Source organism: Thalassophryne amazonica, chromosome 15 (genome assembly GCF_902500255.1).
Source record: "Thalassophryne amazonica chromosome 15, fThaAma1.1, whole genome shotgun sequence".
Classification (NCBI taxonomy): Eukaryota; Metazoa; Chordata; class Actinopteri; order Batrachoidiformes; family Batrachoididae; genus Thalassophryne; species Thalassophryne amazonica.
Window position 1 is genome coordinate 77,869,376 of NC_047117.1, and position 21,240 is coordinate 77,890,615.

Sequence of the window (21,240 nt, forward strand, 5' to 3'; positions counted from 1 at the left end):
GTTTAAGATTGTGTTTGAAATTTGTATTACCCACAAACAAACCAAAATAATAACAATATGAAGGTATTTTCAAACACAAAAAGGCTTTGTAAGAAAATGGCTCCAATCTCTGCACTTTAATTTCTTCTATTTTGCAACCTCATACAGTGCATCCTGAAAGTATTCACAGTGCTTCACTTTATCCACTTTATCTTTTATGTTAAAGTCTTGTTCCAAAATGGATTAAATTCTTTTTTTTTTTTTTTTTTTTTTTTTTGTTATGCACCTTAGTAAAAGGTGCATGATAGCCCACCTGGAGTTTGCCAAAAGGTACTTTAAGGACTCAGACCATGAGAAACAAAATTCTCTGGTCTCATGAGACAACAATTGAACTCATTGGCGTGAATACCACCTGTCATGTTTGGAAGAAACCAGACACCATCCCTACAGTGAAGGATGGTGTACAGAGACATCCTGGATGAAAACCTGCTCCACAATGCTCTTGACCTCAGAATGGTGCAACGGTTCATCTTTCAGCAGGTCAGTGACCCTAAATACACAGCCAAGATATCAAAGGAGTGGCTCTGGGACAACTCTGAATGTCCTTGAGTGGCCCAGTCAGAGCCCAGACCTGAATCCAATTGAACATCTCTGGAGAGAGCTGAAAATAGCTGTGCACTGACGCCTCCATCCAACCTGATGGAGCTTGAGGGGTGGGTAAAACTGCCCAAAGATACATGCACCAAGCTTGTAGCATCATATTCAAGAAGACTTGAGGCTGTAATTGCTGCCAAAGGTGCATCAACAAAGTACTGAGCAAAGGGTGTGAATACTTTTGTACACGTGATTTTAGTTTTTTATATTTAATAAATTTGCAAAAGTTTAAAAAAAAACTTTTCATGTTGTCATTATGGGGTGCTGTGAGTAGAAGTGTCAGGGAAGAAATTAATTTAATTCATTTTGGACTAAGGCTGTAATGTGAATACTTTCAGGATGCACTATATTTGAGTTCAGGTTCAAGAATGTTTAGACTGGATGTGGTCAGCAAGTAGAGCTGAAATATCCCACTGAAATCCAACTGATAAATCTTGATTTTCTTGTACCTCTTACTGATTAAATCTGTCTAGACCTAGTTTTACATTTAAAATTGAATGCAGATTTGCACTTCATTATTTTGGAATTAGAATTATGTTTATTCAGGCTTTACAGTTGATCTTTTGGATTTACTGTTTTTAATTAAAGAATGTGTTTCTGATGGTGAAAGAAACTACAACATACACACAATATGTTTTCTTTAAGAAGGAATGCTGTGTCCATGCAGTTTAAAATGTCAGATACAAATTGTTTGTTACAGGAGAGAGAGAAAAAAAACATTTTGTATCACGCTATTTTAACTGGTCATACATAGGTATCTGAATTCTCAAATTGTCCTTGAACTCACCACTCTCTCTCCATAGGTTCTGCTGAACATGTACAGTAGTTTATTTTTCTACAGTGTTCTTGTTTTAATATTGATGACACATATTTTTAAATGTCTATTTTTAACAATAATAAATGTGTTTATTGGCCAAGCTATCTGTGTGTGGGGGGGGTGGGGGGGCATGTAAGGTTTCCGCCACAATGCTGACTTGAATTTAATACCTGTATCAACTGTGGGAGCAGCGCCACCACAAAGCTAGTAAAACCATGAGAGGTGGGGAAAGAAGAAAATGTTCCCCTGAAACATATTTACACACACACACACACACACACATCTTCAGCCGCTTAACAGGTCTGCGGGACCCCTGAAACAATACCAGAATAGCTCAGAAGCTACTGGCAGTAAATTTGACAAACGTCACATGACAAATGTCACGTGCGAGGTCAGAAGTTAAGAAATTTTGCTGTCAGTACTACTGTTTTACTATTGTGGCTGGTTTCCCTAACAAAAACACAAATAACTGGAGAGTCATGCAGTGAAAAACAATCAACCGTTGAAGTGCTCAAAAGAAACCAAATTAAGGTTTTGTTTTCACTTATTACACTGAGATTGTGTAAAAAGACATCACTGACACTGACGTGCAACACTTCCTTTAATCCAGTCACTTGTTTACAAGGATAGAAGAACTGCAATCTGTATATAAACGCTAATACTGGAACATACTGTATACTATATTTGCAGAAGCAAGAATCCAAATGATCCGAACACTTGAGGATTCCATCGTCACACATGATTCATGGCAGTTTTGGTGACGTGTCCTCTTGATAAATTGTAACACTAACAGATGACAAAATGTATCAAATCCATGTACTTCTGAAAAGGTAATTTCCCTGACAGATCAACAGATTTTAGAAAAATTCTGCTGACTATCTTAAATTTGTTTATTACTTCATGTAAATAATGTACCTGACAACTAGTTTGTAAAAAAATCTTTGGGCCTGTATCGTCTTCATTTTCTGGAATATGAACGCTTTTAAAAAGTGAGTTTTAGCAACAAGAGTTGCTAAAAAATTTGAAAAACTCCATAAGTCATTTTCTTTTGAACTATTCATGCTTTACTTGGGTCCATAAGTATTTGGGCAAACAGTGTTGTGATTTTGTCTCTGTGCACCACCACGGTGGAGAAAAGGATCAAGATGTGCTTGTAGACTTTGAGCATTAATTCATGGATTTCAACAGCCCCAGTTCCAATGAAGTTGGGACGCTGTGTAAAATGTAAATAAAAACAGAATACATTCATTCATCTTCTACCGCTTAGTCCAATTAAGGGTCGCGGGGGGCTGGATGATTTTCAAATCCTCTTCAACCTATATTCAATTGAATACACCACAAAGACAAGATATTTAATGTTCAAACTGATGAACTTTATTGTTTTTGTGCAAATATTTGCTCATTTTGAAATGGATGCCTGCAACACGTTTCAAAAAAGCTGGGACAGTGGTATGTTTATCACTGTGTTACATCACCTTTCCTTCTAACAACACTCAATAAGTGTTTGGGAACTGAGGACACTAACTGTTGAAGCTTTGTAGGTGGAATTCTTTCCCATTCTTGCTTGATGTACAACTTCAGTTGTTCAACAGTCCGGGGTCTCCGTTGTCGTATTTTGCGCTTCATAATGTGCCACACATTTTCAATGGGCGACAGGTCTGGACTGCAGGCAGGCCAGTCTAGTACCCGCACTCTTTTACTACGAAGCCACGCTATTGTAACACGTGCAGAATATGGCTTGGCATTGTCTTGCTGAAATAAGCAGGGACGTCCCTGAAAAAGACGTTGCTTGGATGGCAGCATGTGTTGCTCCAAAACCTGAATGTACCTTTTAGCATTGCTGCTGCCATCACAGATGTGTAAGCTGCCCATGCCATGGGCACTAACACACCCCCATACCATCACAGATGCTGGCTTTTCAACTTTGTGCTGGTAACAGTCTGGATGGTCTTTTTCCTCTTTTGTCTGGAGGACACGACATCCATGATTTACAAAAACAATTTGAAATATGGACTCATCAGACCACAAAACACTTTCCCACTTTGCGTCTGTCCAGTTCAAATGAGCTCAAGCCCAGAGAAGACGGTAGCGTTTTTGGACATTGTTGATGTATGGCTTTCACTTTGGCTTTCGTAGGTCACGGGCATACCATGTTGGTTTTCGGCCTTGCTGCTTACGTGGAGAAAGTTCTCCAGATTCTCTGAATCATCTGATTCTATTATGGACCGTAGATGATGGAATCCCTAAATTCCTTGCAACTGAACACTGAGAAACATTGTTCTTATACTGTTGGACTATTTTTTTCACGCAGTTGTTCACAAAGCAATGATCCTCACCCCATCTTTGCTTGTGAACAGCTGAGCCTTTTGGGGATGCTCCTTTTATACCCAATCATGACACTCACAATTAGTGTCCTCAGTTCCCAAATGCTTATTGAGTGTTGTTAGAAGGAAAGGTGATGTAACACAGTGGGAAACATACCACTGTCCCAGCTTTTTTGAAACGTGTTGCAGGCATCCATTTCAAAATGAGCAAATATTTGCACAAAACAATAAAGTCTATCAGTTTGAACATTAAATATCTTGTAGAACAAAAAAGAAGAGTTCACCACGCTTCCGTATAGCACAAACAAGTCTGGTGCAACCAGATAGGACTGATTTGTAAAAGAGAAAAAAAATACCTGGTGCAACTAACGTTTCAACGTGAGATCATTGAAACGTTAGTCCCTCTGTATAATTTTGTTTTCAGCACCTTATTAAAATTTTCAGCACTTATTTCTGTGTTGCACCAGGTATTTTTTTTTCTTTTTTCCTCTTTTATTAATTATCTTGTCTTTGTGGTGTATTCAATTGAATATAGGTTGAAGAAGATTTGCAAATCATTGTATTCTGCTTTTATTTACATTTCACACAACATCCAAACTTCTCTGGAATTGGGGTTGTAAAATATTGCATTAATCATTTGGAAATTGTGATGTTCTGCACAGTTCACGAATCTGAAATATTTAGGAATAGGACCTGTACCAGATCAGAAGCCTACAGCTGCACAAGTCTGCAAAGCCACATTCCAGAAGTGGAATAATTATTCAAATACAACCAACCAAAAAAAAGGTTTTAATCTACTTCAAAAAATTAAAAAGTCCTAATCCAAATCCAAACCTATTTTGGATAAAGTAATTTGTAAAATTACTCAGCAGCTGCGACCTCAGGTCAAGAGCCTCATTCTGATGGCTGGAAGTGCACAGCGAACTTGCATAAATGTCAGTTGGATGAGAGAATGCAAAAATAAAAACCGAGTTTGTCCTGGTTCACAAACTGCACAGGACAAAAAAAAATACCTGGTGCAACACAGAAATACGAGTAAGTGCTAAAAATTGAACACACATGAACACACTCTCATCACTTTCAAAGTCCAAACATAATTGGACAAACTAAAGAATAGCTGTATTGCAAAATCATCACATTTACCACCTGTTTCCTTTAGACGAGTGAGGGGATGGATACATGAACATTTAAAAGTCACTGAATCTCTCAAATTCAGCTCTTTGAAACACTGGCTCATTGGTGGGTACAGTGATGTCATTTACTTGTGGTACTGAAGTAAATCCCTGATGGGTCAGTGGGGAAAATTTTCTAAAATTTGTTGATTTACCATGGAGTTAACCCAAAGAAGAACAATCCTTACAGAAAGAAATCACTCAAGATCACCATCACACAGAATTCAAATCTTTAAATTACCAGATGCAGTTGGCCACTTATTTGAAGCAGAAAACTTGTTAGATTTTTATTCCATTCCCCCCATATTTCCCATCCAACCTCTTACGGACTCATCTTTTTGGAACTTCATCCTTGTTAGAAGGGATTGATGCGGAGTCCTGTTCCCAGTGGAGAGAAGGGATTGACCTTCGCCCACATTAAAGCGTCATTGAGCGAGATGGCTGATTTACCATCTTCCAGTAAAAACACTGGACCCTGCATGTTTTTTTTTAAATAAAAAGAAGAAAAAACATAATGAACCATACTGATCACCTGTTAAGACGTTTCAGTGCTGTGAGATGGACACACACACACACACACACACACCTGTATTCTGTGTCCAGTGAAACAGGAAAGCTGAACGTCAGAGTGGCTGGGAAGATTGGAGCCGGTCACATAATCAGCACCACACAAGACCAACACTGCCAGGAGAGAAAAGGTGTTTCATCAAAAACCGGCTAAAACCATGACACATGACATAAGAATAAACTGTGGAAGTACCTTGCGTATTATTTTCTGAACTGTTGGTGTGTTGATGAAGCCTCTCATATCAGTATTAGCTTGTGTCAGAAGATGAAATGGAGGCATTTATTTATTTAGACAAGCTAAATTTTCAGACCTTTTGTCGGTCACACTGCAGTTTTTGGTTCATTATGTCAAGCGATAACCATAAATATCTAATTTGCTATTCACCTTCTAAAGGTGCACCAACAAAATGTTAACTCCAATGTGACAGTCATGACATGTGCAGTATTCATTACAGTTTTAATTTTAAAAAATGCCAAAACAAAATTGTAACACACATAATTGGCATCTCTTAAAGGGGAACATTACACAGTGAGAAATGCAATGCTTTCCTATAGAAACATACCAAAGAGCTGATATTCCACACTTTTTACACTAGTCCCGCAAGTATATATCTTTATCAGACATTTGAACTTCGCATTCTCCCGAGTGCCCCCAGGCCGTCATCTTTGTAGAATATCCGGGTATTTCCCGCTCGGCGCTGACATCACTGACGAAAGACTGTACATAGGTGCCAATGTCCACTGTTGGGATTACAATTTTGTACATGGCCCATGTCAAACAAGCGTTACTTTCATACATTAATTGAAGTCTCCGTAGCTGTGCTGCAAAACACAGGGCATGACGCGAGGTGTTTGTTGCCAATTAACGTAACGTTGCACACCGTCGGTATCAGCCTGCAGTTTCCGCATCTGCACCAAAGAATGTTGTTCAGACACCACGTTTCTCAACATCTTTGCCATCCCAGACTTGAATCCAGTCGTCCATGCTCCTGGCTGGAACAGATTCCGGATCTACCAGAGGAGACTCGTTTATAGGGGCTGCAGTGGTGCCCCCCTCCCCACTTTCTTCGATCTGCTCATTCCTGTTTGTGGTGGCTGATGCGGCACCCGCTTCCCCGCTGCCTTCTGCCTGGTTATTTTTCCTGGTCTTCTTTTTCTTCTTCTTGTCATCAGAACACCTTGGCTGGTGGCTATATGCTACGATCTCCTGAGGATTGGGACGATCCTCTGTCTCAAACTCCTCTGTCTCAAACTCAGCTTCCATGAATTACCGGTGTTTTCCGCACAATCACAGACTGGACCAGTTCGATTTGTAACCACACGGGCCTGTGCGCCACAAGAAGACTACATAAAGATCAAACTCAACAAGTAGGTACCTGCAAATGGACACTGAAGACAACTCCACCAAAAAGTTTACGCTCGCAGCTCAGCGGTGTCAAAGAAAGAGATACTGAAATGGTGCTTCAAGCAAAAGAGACGACCCTCTGCCCCATGACCTTTCTCACTTCCTTATTTGGGCACGCCAGCTCATGTACAGTCTTTCGTCAATGACGTCAGCCCCGAGCGGGAAGTACCCGGATATTCTACAAAGATGGTGGCCCGGGGGCGCTCGGGACAGCGTGAAGTTCAAATGTTCGATAAAGGTATGTACTTGCGGGACTAGTGTAAAAAGTGTGGAATATCAGCTCTTTGGTATGTTTCTTATAGGAAAGCATTGCATTTCTCACTGTGTAATGTTCCCCTTTAAAAGAATATTAAGTCTGACTACACTTATTCAACGCTTGATGGCGACACTGTCTTGTTATCGGGATGGCACAGACGTCTTCAGAGCTGAGCAGTAGACATATTGAGGTACTATTTTTGATCGTCCAGAAGCTCTTTTTAATTCCAGCCTCTGAAAAAAGGGTCTGGATCCAACTGAGTTCATCAAATTCAGAGCGGTCAGGCCACCATGTTGCTCTTAGTCTGACCATCAAGTACTTGCTGATCAGCTGAGAGCTCATACATCATCTTAAACATGCTTTCCAGGAACTTTTTCATATCGAAACTTTTGATGTCAGCCAGAAATGGAGTGATAAATCCTGTCTGCCATTCACATTTGTAATTTACAGACGGCAGTTTCTGTAAGAGTTCAGTGGGCCCTGAATGAGTTGAAAGCCACAGTCATGCCCATGACTGGCTTGAGATATGGCAATTTCCCAATGAAAGGAGACAATCTTCAACACTGCTATGCATTTCACCTTGAAGAATACTTCAACACATTCTACAAATCATTGACAGCGTTATCTCAGGTTGTCTATTTTCTTGAACATTTCATCTTTCGTCAGATTAAATACATTACAAACTAATGACCGGTGGGCCAGTTTTCCATCTGAAGACCTGAACAAATACAGTAGTGTTCAGAATAATAGTAGTGCTATGTGACTAAAAAGATTAATCCAGGTTTTGAGTATATTTCTTATTGTTACATGGGAAACAAGGTACCAGTAGATTCAGTAGATTCTCACAAATTCAACAAGACCAAGCATTCATGATATGCACACTCTTAAGGCTATCAAATTGGGCTATTAGTAAAAAAAAAAACAGTAGAAAAGGGGGGTGTTCACAATAATAGTAGTGTGGCATTCAGTCAGTGAGTTTGTCAATTTTGTGGAACAAACAGGTGTGAATCAGGTGTCCCCTATTTAAGGATGAAGCCAGCACCTGTTGAACATGCTTTCTCTTTGAAAGCCTGAGGAAAATGGGAAGTTCAAGACATTGTTCAGAAGAACAGTGTAGTTTGATTAAAAAGTTGATTGTGGGGAGAACTTATATGCAGATGCAAAAAATTATAGGCTGTTCATCTACAATGATCTCCAATGCTTTAAAATGGACAAAAAAAAACAGAGACGCGTGGAAGAAAACGGAAAACAACCATCAAAATGGATAGAAGAATAACCAGAATGGCAAAGGCTCACCCACTGATCAGCTCCAGGATGATCAAAGACAGTCTGGAGTTACCTGTAAGTGCTGTGACAGTTAGAAGACACCTGTGTGAAGCTAATTTATTTGCAAGAATCCCCCGTAAAGTCCCTCTGTTAAATAAAAGACGTGCAGAAGAGGTACAATTTGCCAAAGAACACATCGACTGGCCTAAAGAGAAATGGAGGAATATTTTGTGGACTGATGAGAGTAAAATTGTTCTTTTTGGGTCCAAGGGCCACAGACAGTTTGTGAGACGACCCCCAAACTCTGAATTCAAGCCACAGTTCACAGTGAAGACAGTGAAGCATGGTGGTGCAAGCATCATGATATGGGCATGTTTCTGCTACTATGGTTTTGGGCCTATACATCACATACCAGGTATCATGGATCAGTTTGGATATGTCAAAATACTTGAAGAGGTCATGCTGCCTTATGCTGAAGAGGACATACCCTTGAAATGGGTGTTTCAACAAGACAATGACCCCAAGCACACTAGTAACCAAGCAAAATCTTGGTTCCAAACCAACAAAATTAATGCCTCGCAGATGTGAAGAAATCATGAAAAACTGTGGTTATACAACTAAATACTAGTTTAGTGATTCACAGGTTTGCTGAAAAAACAGTTTGAACATAATAGTTTTGAGTTTGTAGCGTCAACAGCAGACGCTACTATTATTGTGAACACCCCCTTTTCTACTTTTTTTTACTAATAGCCCAATTTCATAGCCTTAAGAGTGTGCATATCATGAATGCTTGGTCTTGTTGGATTTGTGAGAATCTACTGAATCTACTGGTACCTTGTTTCCCATGTAACAATAAGAAATATACTCAAAACCTGGATTAATCTTTTTAGTCACATAGCACTACTATTACTCGTATTCTAAACACTACTGTAAATGCCAAGCTTCACTGATCTGGCCTAAGTCCTTCAGATCCTGGCTTAAAACGTTTTATCCCAGTTTCATTTCTTCCAGCACCTTCCTGGCTTACTATATGTCTATCATCTTAAAACAACTCCTGTCACAGGAACTGATTATTATAACCAAGACCAAGAACTGTTGCCTAATTATGAGCTTGCTAAAGATTTACTGTAAATCTGATGTATTTCAGCAGCAGAACTTTATTTCCAGCATTCTCCTAACTGTATATTTATCATCTTCTTACCAGAGTCTGTTGGCACCATTTTCATCTCAAGGTGACTGAACTCTTCTCTTTGGCACTCTGATGGAGGACTGATGAAACAAGGAAACAACTGTGAAATTTTTGATTGAAGCTCCACAAACAAGCCCAACTGTATGATATCAATAACTAATAGTACAGTTAACTGTCTGTCAGTGACTAGGTACAGGTGTTTTCCCTTCCTCCTGTCCATTACTGAAAAGATAGTTAACACATGACCGTGTGCCAATGACACCAAGGACACCAAGCAGCCACGGACAAAGACGGCAAAATTTGGCAAATCAGATCCACAGTGTGAACAAAATACACAGGTCGTTGACTTTGCACTGTTGTATTTCAGGTGTAAACATGCTGTGAAGCTGAGAGGGAAGCCATTATTAATATTTCTTATCACAAATAAGTATTTTGATTTTTTTTTTTAATATGAGCGAAGCTCGCTCAATGGTAGATGGAGGCACAAACTGGACAATATCGTTGAAAAAAAAAGAATCGTAACGACACTTGTGAAGTAGCCTATCATTACTTTGAGGTTCTGCAACAATTATTCAATTTTAAATTATTGTTTGATGATATATACACAGATCGCTGACCCCGTCTTTTATGATGAAATAATGCATGAGGACTTGCCACGTTGGCGCAGTGCTGATCCGAGCACGATAGAAAGCATCTGCTGTCCTTAAGCTTTTCTACATACAGCCCCAGGACATTTAGGCTGTTTGTATTGTAGTTTACATTATGCTGATATACACAAACATTATGATTTTGCTGAGATTTAATATTGAATCTCACTCAACACTGTGGAACAAAATTTGACCAATATGTATTTTTATGGATTAAAAAGGAAAATTAAAAAGAAAAAGAATTATATTTTATCAACTTTTATTTATTTATTTTACACATTAGATGTTGTTCCCTGGAATGCCGAATATTTAAATGAACTCCTTGGACCCGTGCAACAGTAAAGGTGAAGAAATGCAGGCAAAATGGACTTTTTGCTTTTTTAATTATTTTCACCATTTGGGTGGATTGTCATTGCCCCCCCCCCCACACACACACACAATGATTCCATTACCGTGTTATGTTCTATTATTTCTCTGCAGGTTAGTCAGCACTGAAATACACTTTTCACCCGCTGTTTTCTTTCTTTTCGTGGGGTTGCCATTTCTAAACCAGTTGATCTATTTCCATTAAATTTTGTGTGATATGTTTGTAGTAGTCATTTCCTCATGCAATGATGTGTGTGAGACCTACACGTTGCTGTGCGTGCACGCTCGCCAGGCGTCCAGCTCCACAGATAGCTGCTCAATCTTCAGGGGAACACAAACTTCCCTCCGTTTCAATAGTTGACTGCAAAATAAAACCACGGTAAGTTCTCAGATGTACATTGTGAATCCAGCTTCACACGACTGGGTCCATATATGAAGAAATCCTGTGAATCTGTACCATGGCACTGTCACCGCCATGCTTCATTTAGGATGACGTGTTTATGATACCATGCAAGACCCGTCTTCCCAAACCACGCCCTTCATCCTGGTAATATTCCCGCAATCCTATATCACCCTCATTCCTGACTCAGCCACATGGGGTGTGCAGCCAGTGCACACTGAGTGGCGGTCCCAAGCCTGGATAAATGAGTAGGGTTGTGCAGAAAGGGCATCCGGCGTGAAAGACGCCAAAACAAAGATGCAGAGTACAAATCGAATTTCGTAAATCACCCAAAATTGAACCCTTCAGTTAAGAGCTGAAACCCTTTGGCTAAATGCACTCATCTAGCAAAACGTTAGCATAATTATTTTTGCAAAGCACTAGAAGTTGAATGTCGTAACTGCTAACAAATAAATAAATTGAAAAAATCGTAAATAAAAAGTTTCTTGTTTGAATTGTGAACTTGGAGACCATCATGCAAACACCTACTCAAAACAGTTAGGCAGGGTTTGTGTTGTAAAATGTTGAACCAACTGAAGAGTAACAAAAAATAAATAAAAACAAAAAAAAAGTCACACGTCGAAGTGTTAAAATATTCTCAACCAGACATTTAGCAGCAGATGTCTGATTAATCATACATTCACATACAAGACATACAATGGTTTAAACAAGAGTCATCTCACAAATCAGTAACACAAAGTGTTGGGGATCACCCAAGTACACTCTGATACTAAATATGAATGAAACGGGTCAATTGGTTCTTGAAATATTGCGTAACAATGCTGGCAATGAATAAATAATATAATAAATAAATAAATAATAAATAAATTACGAATCACCTTACTTTAAACAGGGGAGTGTGTAAAATAGTTTATTTTTTTGTTTATAATCTTATAAGCACTTTAAAATTTAGGCACTTCAGCAATAGTGTTGATTTTGTGTTATCTCATTTGTATTGTCATGTTATAATTTGTTTTTGTAGTGTTTGTCTCGTAATGTGTTATGTTGTATTGTATTGTATTATACTGTATTCCTTTGTATGGGTCATGTATGTTTTGTGTTGGTGGTATTTTTACCCAATGGGACTGCGGATGGAAAATAGCCTTGAGATAAATCCGGCTTATTTACAGTATCTTCTGTTCATTAATATGCATTGTCCCATTCAAATAAATTAATAAATGAAAAAGGGAAACATTCCCTGCTTACGGTCATAATGTATTTTTTGAACTGTACCATATAGTGCCAATTCTTCTCCAGCCCTACTGGTTATTTGGTTGAGAAATATTGGAAAATGTGTTTTTTGGACCAATTATGACATCACTTCATGATGTCTTTGTGACATCATCATAATATTACTCATAGTGTTTGATTACAAATTATTTACCGAATGATAATGTAAACTTTTACACCATCTTTCCAAGCGTATTAGTTTGGACACCAGCAAAACTCAACATCAGTCACAGTATGTCATGTAAAGTATGTAAAGACATCATCAAGTTTAACATCTGCTCGCCTGAAGACTGTAACTCCAATACCTGGTGTATTCGTAGAGTGCAGGAACAATGTTGGAGTATTGTCTTCTAATGGCCAGCAGAGCTCCAACATAACCACACAGGATCAGCAGCTCACTGCGGGCTCTAAACACAAATTACATACACGCACACACCTGATCTAAGCTCACAGTACATCACAACATATTAATTACAATCTTCATTATACCCCAAGTCTGTAACAGCAGATATAGCAGATCAAAAGTTAACAATACTAATGCTACTACTAGTAAAAAAGTTTTACTGTGTCAACTTGGCTGTGATGAGGCGCTCAGTTCTGATGTAACTCAGCAGGTCCAGGATCGGTTGGACGCTGTCCACTGTCCAATCAGATCCAACCAGCTGTTCTGGTGAGGAGCAAAAATAGAACATTTTGTGACTTTTAATTAGAGCTTTGAATATGTTGCCGTTTTTTTTCAATTTCACTTTAAAACTGACTGAAGGAACTGATAACAAAAGAGCTAATACAAGACAACCATTATAACTAAGATGATATATTATCTTTGAGAACTGTTTTGTGTTCATCAATGCTTGTTTCTGTGCGTGAGTAGGAACTTTTAATACTGCTTTGAGCACCTGAAATGCACTATAGCAGCCATTTGTAAAATTAAAATTAAAATCCAGAAATGGTCTAGGTCCCACCCAAACTTTTAATAACACTTTCGATCAACACATGAGACTTATGCTACAGTCACATTAGCTCCAAACGACGGCGACAAACAGTTTGCCATTCCCGGAGCGTGTCTGCTACATCTCCGTAAGATATCTTGTAAATCACTTCACAGGTGTTATCTGGTTACAAAAACAGCATTTTTTGATTTATAAGTGTTTATTTCTCACTAATAACAAAATATATGAGAAACATCTTATATTTAAATAGAAACACAGCTGTTTCGGAGCGTTTTCCGCTATCTTGGATTATTTTGTTCAGGTGAACAACCAGCTGACATCACGCTGCCTATTCACTCTGACAAGCTGTGACACGTCGCTCAGTGTTTACATATATGATGTCACGGCGTGCACGTCAACATCACGGGCTCCACAGAAATAACTAAAGAATGTAAAAGGTGATGCAATAAAAGAAACATTCAAGCATCTACAGTTTATCACGGGGACCTTCCCGGATCCCTCTAAAGCCATATTCAGAAGGGATTCATTTTATATGGGGGAGGTGGGGGGGTCAAGTCATTTTTAACCGAGTTCATCAGTGATTTCTATCCAGTCTGAAAGCACAGTGTCAAGTCATTTTCACTGAGAGTGTGTTTGTGTGCATGTGAAAACTCCCTCACCTTTTTATTTTCTGTAAAACAAACTGCAGAAAATTACCTCTAATTATATTAAACTGTGTGAATTGAGTCTGTAATATTCTCTGGAAAATGTATATCAAATATGGAGGCACTTAAAGGTATTGTGAAGACACCCAGACAACCCAAAAGAAGTTACAGGCTCATGTGGCTGTGATTGGAGAAATTGTGCACAGTGCAAAATCTGTATTTTGCATCATCACTCTTCGCTTCATTGTGAAGGAGAGCGGAGAAGGATTTCCTTTCACCAAAACAGATCAAATCTAGCCTTGCATCTCAGATGTATCTTCTGGCAATTTGTAGCTAAACTTTCAAGTCTCCTTTTTTTTAAAGTCCGAAACATATTCAGTGGCAGTTTTACCATCAGAGAGCATCGTCCACAACTACCACAAAAAGACTCCAAGTTGTCATTGATGTTAAAGGGGGTATTAAGAACAGGGGTATGTAAACTTTTGAACAGGGTAATTTGGGTAGTTTCTGTTGTCATTATGATTTAAAAAGAGGAAACACAGTTGTTTGACAATCAGTGGCTTCACCCAACCACTAACCATGATTGAAAAAAAAGTTTTGTGTTATCATTCACAGGCCTGGATCCAGACCGGTTTGGACTGATGCAGTTGCATCAGTCAAATTTTTTTACGCATCGTTAGTCATCGGTAAAAAAAAAAAAAAAAAAAAATCTTGAATAATCCCGAATAGTGCCAAACGTGTCTCTGCGGTGAACACAGCTTTTCCGTGGTTTTCATGTCAAACTATAGTCCGTAAATTATATGGATTTTTCCGAGTTTCAGAGTCATACGGACGTACAAATGAAGTCGGATATTCAGGGTTTGGTCTGCAGCAGGTCTGTAATCAACCGTTTTTGCAGCGCGACTCCACTTTGAAGCCGTGAACCATTGAAGCAATGCTTCGATCCACTGGCTCGTTGGTTCTTTGATTCGCTGCTCTTCAGAAACGGCAAGTCCGCTTCTTAACCCCTCTCAAAGCCATTAAAATACCGTGAGTCACTTTTGTGTGGATTCAAGTCACTAAGCTGGACTCTTGTCTTGTTGCAGTCAACAAACGAGAATCGTCCTCTGTTTCGTTGGCACAGCTCCAAATGACAGAGTCCGCTCGGAATTAATAACTTCAAAACGAATTTCCACTTTAAATAAAATGACACCTCTTACAAACGTTGTAATACAGACAAGAAACTACAATCAACTAAAACGTTTTTTTCCTCCCAAAATGAGACGTGCTGTAAGAGCTCAGCTCAGATATATGGAAAGACATTTATGCCAATAATGTCTGAAAGGAAATGCTTTTGGCAAAAACTACAGATTTTGTTTATTCCTATTTATGTCCAAAGATCAAGGATCCACCATGTAGAGCAGGGGTAGGCAACCTGTTCAACCAGGTGATTTCACTGATTCAGTGAAATCACCTGGTGGAGTTAGTGGCTGCAAAGAAAACCTGCACCCTCATGGCTCTTTCTGGAACAGGTTGCCTACCCCTGATGTAGAGTTTATTATGTCCAAAGTTTAAGGATCCAGTGACCAATTTCACATTTATTTACTTTAAGACAATAAAATGTTCCATTTCAATTCAATTTAATCGGCTTATAAAGTGCCAAATCACAACAAAATCTAAATATACTAAAACAAATACATCACAATTCTACACATATTGTGATATGTGTAGAATTGTGATGTATTTGTTTTAGTATATTTAGTCATGGACATGATGAATATTGTTACCTGCTGGACTGTTTCTAATTTTGATTGGTATCAATGGAAAATGGCTTCTGTGAAGTGTCTGTATCTCAATATATTATTATTAAGAATATATGTGTTGGGGAAGTGTCATGACACGGACCCACAACAGGGGGCGTTAATGAAGGGACAATGGAATAACCAAAAAGTAACAATTTAATGTTGTGAAGGTGCACAACGTAATACAGACAGATACAAATATGCGCTATATCAATCCGACAAAAAGGTGACGTGTGGCAGGCTCGAAGATAGGAGACGTCTGGTGCGAGAAGAGCCGGATCCCACACAGGCCTCACCACCAACGGACCCGAAGAACACCGGAGCCGCCAAGCCCTGCGCCCCAGGTGGCCACTGTCTTCAGCAGTCAGACCCGGTACTGCTGGCAGATAACAGAAACAGTTCTGGATGAGTGTGAGTTCGCACACTCAGTAATCCCACAGTCTGTATTCTTTTGGGAGGGAACACCTCCACCTCCAATCACACACTCGTGCAGCTCCTGTCTAACCACTTATCTGGTTGGGGTGTGAAGCGAAGCCGTCGCTGATCACACCAAATGCCAATCCCACAGATAAGGCAATCACCACACGAAAACGGCTGCAAAAGAGGTTCAGACTATTACACAAGGTTTTGTTCAGCAGAGAAAATTACCTGTATGGTAGAAGATTTCTCTGCGAGGAGGTGGAGTTGCAGTCCGGTCTTTGTAGTGGTGGTGATGGGTGACAGCTGGTGTTGATAGGTGACAGCTGTCACCTCCAGCGGCTCCAACGCCCTCTCGTGCTTGGAGCCCGCACTCCAAGCAGGGCGCCATCTGGTGGTGGTGGGCCAGCAGTACCTCCTCTTCAGCGGCCCACACAATTGAAAAAAAAAATCATATATAGATTCAGGTATAATTGAAAGATTTTGGCAATACATTTGATCTAGTTTACAGTCAATTTTTGTTATAGTGTTGGGTTGTTTTTTTTTTTTTTTACATCATATTTATACAAATAAGAAGTGCTCACTATGGTCCATGAAGTATAATAAATATATTAAAAGAAGTGTGACAGTGTATGTTGCACATGAATAAAGGAAAGAAGATTATTGAATAACAAGACGCGTACGATTTTTATTTTATCATTGGGCAAAAATGCATCTGTCAGATTTTCACTCTGGATCCAGCCCTGATTCATATTCTCTGAAAAAATGTCCAAAGAATTAAAAATTCTGCCTGAGTATGTAAACTTTTGAGCACAACTGTACGTCAGTGTATGTTAGGCAGGTACAATAACCACACACACAGACACATTTTAAAGGTGTTTTTGTTACCTTTAACGTAACTGATGCCAATCTGAAGTGCATTTTCGGGTTCTGAGCTCAGTAGGTGGAACTTAACTGCAGAAAACAGATCTCCTTCACATGTGGCTGCTTCTGCCAAATCCTGACACTTTTCTAATGAAGGGAAGCCACACTTGACAACAAACGACACACAATCACAGTTAATCATCACCCTCAGCAAATGACAGCCTTCATTCCATTTTGGTCCAGTTTCCAACTCACCCTTTCGTGCAGTTGGTTGATTTCTGTGGTACTTCCTGGATAAAATGCACACAGCTTAGACAATAAGATGTGGTTGTCGGGAATCATACCGAGTAGGTCTGCTGAGAGCTCCCTGACCAAAAGCAGAGAAAAGTTGCTGTTTATTTATTGTGCAAATGGTTGAGATTTTGTTTTACAATCAGGAGGAAACTAATAAATTTTATTACTGATCAGGATCCCGATGAGGATTCTGGGTCATTCTGTTGGTTCTTTTTACATACAAGAAGAATATGATGGAGAAAATTCAAGAATCTATTGTATTACCAAAAGGAAGGACAGATTAAATTTTGGTGTTGATTGCGGTGTGGATTATGTATGTTTTTGTACTTTAAGTCAAGAAGTTCTTTTTATTTATTTATTTTTAACCAGCAGCCCTGTTTTTTATTGGCTGTATGTATTCATACCAGTAATGTTGTACATATATAAAGATATAAATATAGAAATACATATAACCTCACCATCTGAACAAAAGCTTCCCCCCCAACCCTTTTTTAAAAGATTAATTCAGAGGCTGTGGGTCATAGACCACTTTGTCAGTTTAGTTTTGGAGCATTGAAAAAGACCAAAAAAAAAAAAAAGACTTGTAAGTGGATATCAGTAATTCAACAGTCCGGGGTCTCCGTTGTCGTATAGTGCATTGAATGGTTTTCAAAAATTGTATTTATATTTTGCATATCTGTGTCCCCAGACATAGAAATGTCAATTAAAGGTGATAATTCTTTAAAGTTGTCGCTATGATGTCAAAATGACTGTCTATACATAATTTTTCTGTCTATTTTTGCAGCAAGATGCAAACAACACACTATAGGTGCCATCTCTCGATGGGCACAGTAGCCACAGTGGGAGACACACGTCAGAGGTGCTTCCCTCAGGTGGTGTGCACTCTGTAATCTGTGAATTCAGCCATCAAAATGAAAATCAACATATAACACAGTGGCCACGCAATGACAAGCCATCTGGTGCGTTTCAAAGGAACTAACAAAGAAGCTCATTCAAAGTGACATGTAACTTCAAAACCATGTATATAACTACATATGAGAGAGAAGGAAGAAGAATTGGCTTCAGTTACAGTCATATAAAATCCTTTCTGAAGGGTTGTGTTGCCTTGTGACTATTGTTTGAGTTTTAGAACACAACCACTAAGAAAGAATCAAGAAGTAACACTTAAGTTCTCTGATTTGGTACATTTCAGTATGGAGATGTTTGCCTCCATCATTGAGAGCCACACTTGTTCCTAATCCATCATTAATCCAGCATCTCCTTACCATCCAGCAGGTGGCAGACATGTCTATGGGATATTACATGGGCAAAACAAAGTTGCTTTATTGATTGACCAGGTGTGTCACAGCTCACCAAATTTTAATACATCTGTCTTCACTAAATGCGCTTTTTAATTTTGTGAATTACAAGATTAGCATTACAAATATTTCTCTTTTTTGAGTTATCGTGTTAATAACCTGGAGGGGGTGGACTCATGTGTCCATCAGTCTATATATCCACTGATTGTATTTTACAGAGTACATTCTTATGCTTTTTCCAATGGGTAGGAATTTTCATTTGCATCAATGTCTTAAAAAACACTAATCTAGCTGACAAATATCTGTCATAGAGCACATATCCTATGATGAATAATTCACTGAAATTTTTTGTGAAGATTCTGTTACAATAAAATATAGATGTAAAACTCAGTACACCGCTCCACAGAATGGTCCGCCCATCCACCTTAAATTATCCAGTAACATTGAGGAACTGCACTGTGATATTTGTCCTTAAACACAAAATTACACCAGCCGATTTCTTACTATGACTTTCTGACTAATTCAGAATGTATAGGCATTAATTTATGCGACAACATTTTAGGGGCACATTGAGATTTTTTTTTTTTTTTTTTTTTTTTTTGACTTTGAGAACAAAGTCGTAATATTACAAGAATAAAGTCATATTATGAGAATAAATTCATACTATTACAAGAATAATCTTATAATATTATGAGAATAATCTGCTAAACTTAGACGTAATTTTAAGAGAGGAAAAACTCTGCATATCAAAATGAGATCTGTGGAGCACTTTGTTAAGTTGCACTTGGTTTTACAAATAAGGAAATACTTCATCTTTTGGCCCATCAACACCACATTATCATTAGTATCAGATCTTTGAAAAGAATATGCAAGAAAATGTGTCTTTTCCGAAGGAGGAACCACATGGACTTTGCCTGTATTTCCAGCGATTGGTAGCTTCCGAAATCGCCTCTTTCGTAGAGGAGCGTTACATACATTGACACGAAGGAGACAAAATATGTCCCTTTTATTTAGTCACTCATGTTTTATTCAGATCCTTTTTAAGGAAGAGAGGGAAAGTTATCACTTACCATGTGGGCGTGGTCATGTACTTCTTGGCCAAAAGTTCAAGGCAATAGGCAGTGCTCTGATTGGCTGCATCTCCCAGCACGATACCTACACATGCAGCTAACTCCAGCTCATTACCGCGTATCAGACTTGACATGGCTAACTGCACAGGTCACACAAACGGATACAAATCCATACTTGTGGTTTTTTATTTTCCTTGCACAGCACACTGTGCAAACAAACGCTTGTATACCTGGATGTTGTCCACAGCTAGGTGGCAGCATGCTGCCAGGACACAGCAGCCATCCTGGAAGTACCACTCGGCCAGTTCGTTACAAACTTTATGCAGGAGACTACACAGAAAAGAAGTAATTAAGCCCAGAACTGTGATCACAAGACTCATCGGCTGTTTAAATAATGATCTTGAACGCTTTAATGCTAGTTTTCAAAGGAGGTGTTCAGTCTTATTTCAGAAACATATCAGAGGACAAAGAACTTTGTGTGGTGTACATAGCTACCAAATAAGACACTTTTTTCCTTTTTTTTACACAGACTGGACAGCCAAATTGTTACTATGACTTTCTGACTAATTCCGAATGTATATGCATTAATTTATAATCTCACTGTGACATTAATTTATAATCTCATTGTGCGGGCCGGCTGGACATGCAGCGCCAGCAGATGTGGACGTGGACATGATAAGAGTGCACTGCTTCATTCATGTCATTTCATGACTGTACGTCTGCGATCATGGGTCATACACAGAGGAACAGAAGGATCATATTTGTATTGTCCACTCGATAAAAGGGATTAAATATTAGAAACTGTGGTGTGTCGTTTTTGTGGTGTGTGGTCCCCCCCACAACAGCGGCGCGATGTGGTGTCACACGTTCCAGGTAGAGTCCCTTTATTCAGAGAGTAGTGACATGACGAGTCGGAAAAAAATGGTCACATGACTCGTGTTGCCATCTTGGGGCCAAAATAGCATTCGCACTGTGTTCGCGCATGTGCACGCATGAAACCGTCACCGTGTATCATTCACGCCTGTCTGACCGTGTGTCCCTCCCGACAGCAGGTGGAATGTTTCACGGTTCCCCATTTCATTTTTTGTTTGTGGTTTTTCGGCCGGTTCCTGCTTCTTTCGCCGAACTTTGTGGTATGTGTGAAGGGGCCATTACACTAGATATTTAAAATTTCTATTTTGAAGAACTATTTATATATATACACACCTATGGTTACTACAACACCAATTCCAGTAACGTTGGGACGTTGTGTAAAATGTAAATGAAACAGAATACAATGATTTGCAAATCATCTTCAACCTAAATTCAACTGAATACACCACAAAGACAAGATATTTAATGTTCAAACTGATAGACTTTTTTGTTTTTGTGCAAATATTTGCTCATTTTGAAATGGATACCTGCAACACGTTTCAAAAAGCTAGGACAGGGGCAACAAAAGACTGGGAAAGTTGATGAATGCTCAAAGAACACCTGTTTGGAACATTCCACAGGTGAATTGGAAACATGTGAGTGTCATGATTGAGTATAAAAGGAGCATCCCCAAAAGGCTCAGCCATTCACAAGCAAAGATGGGGTGAGGCTCACCACTTTGTGAACAAATGCGTGAAG

At 39.0% G+C, this 21,240-nt stretch overlaps 1 protein-coding gene and 1 long non-coding RNA gene across 2 annotated transcripts in view; one reads left to right on the forward strand and one right to left on the reverse strand.

Moving 5' to 3' along the window:
- The first annotated feature begins 1,719 nt into the window (after nucleotides 1-1,719).
- Nucleotides 1,720-19,603, forward strand: LOC117526284. Its single transcript, XR_004565251.1, has 3 exons — nucleotides 1,720-1,887; nucleotides 8,108-8,113; nucleotides 19,593-19,603. It is a non-coding gene; the product is annotated as an uncharacterized LOC117526284 (long non-coding RNA).
- Nucleotides 4,929-21,240, reverse strand: part of wdr17 (WD repeat domain 17) — a 43,195-nt gene continuing 26,883 nt past the window's right edge. Inside the window, exons 23-32 of the mRNA XM_034188336.1 lie at nucleotides 19,860-19,959; nucleotides 19,630-19,769; nucleotides 17,223-17,334; nucleotides 16,992-17,133; nucleotides 12,876-12,978; nucleotides 12,617-12,718; nucleotides 10,908-11,003; nucleotides 9,642-9,709; nucleotides 5,533-5,627; nucleotides 4,929-5,421 (exon numbers count right to left, since the gene is read on the reverse strand). Coding sequence (XP_034044227.1) covers nucleotides 5,302-5,421; nucleotides 5,533-5,627; nucleotides 9,642-9,709; nucleotides 10,908-11,003; nucleotides 12,617-12,718; nucleotides 12,876-12,978; nucleotides 16,992-17,133; nucleotides 17,223-17,334; nucleotides 19,630-19,769; nucleotides 19,860-19,959 — 1,078 coding nt within the window. The 3' untranslated portion in view covers nucleotides 4,929-5,301. The remainder of the gene's footprint in view (nucleotides 5,422-5,532; nucleotides 5,628-9,641; nucleotides 9,710-10,907; nucleotides 11,004-12,616; nucleotides 12,719-12,875; nucleotides 12,979-16,991; nucleotides 17,134-17,222; nucleotides 17,335-19,629; nucleotides 19,770-19,859; nucleotides 19,960-21,240) is intronic.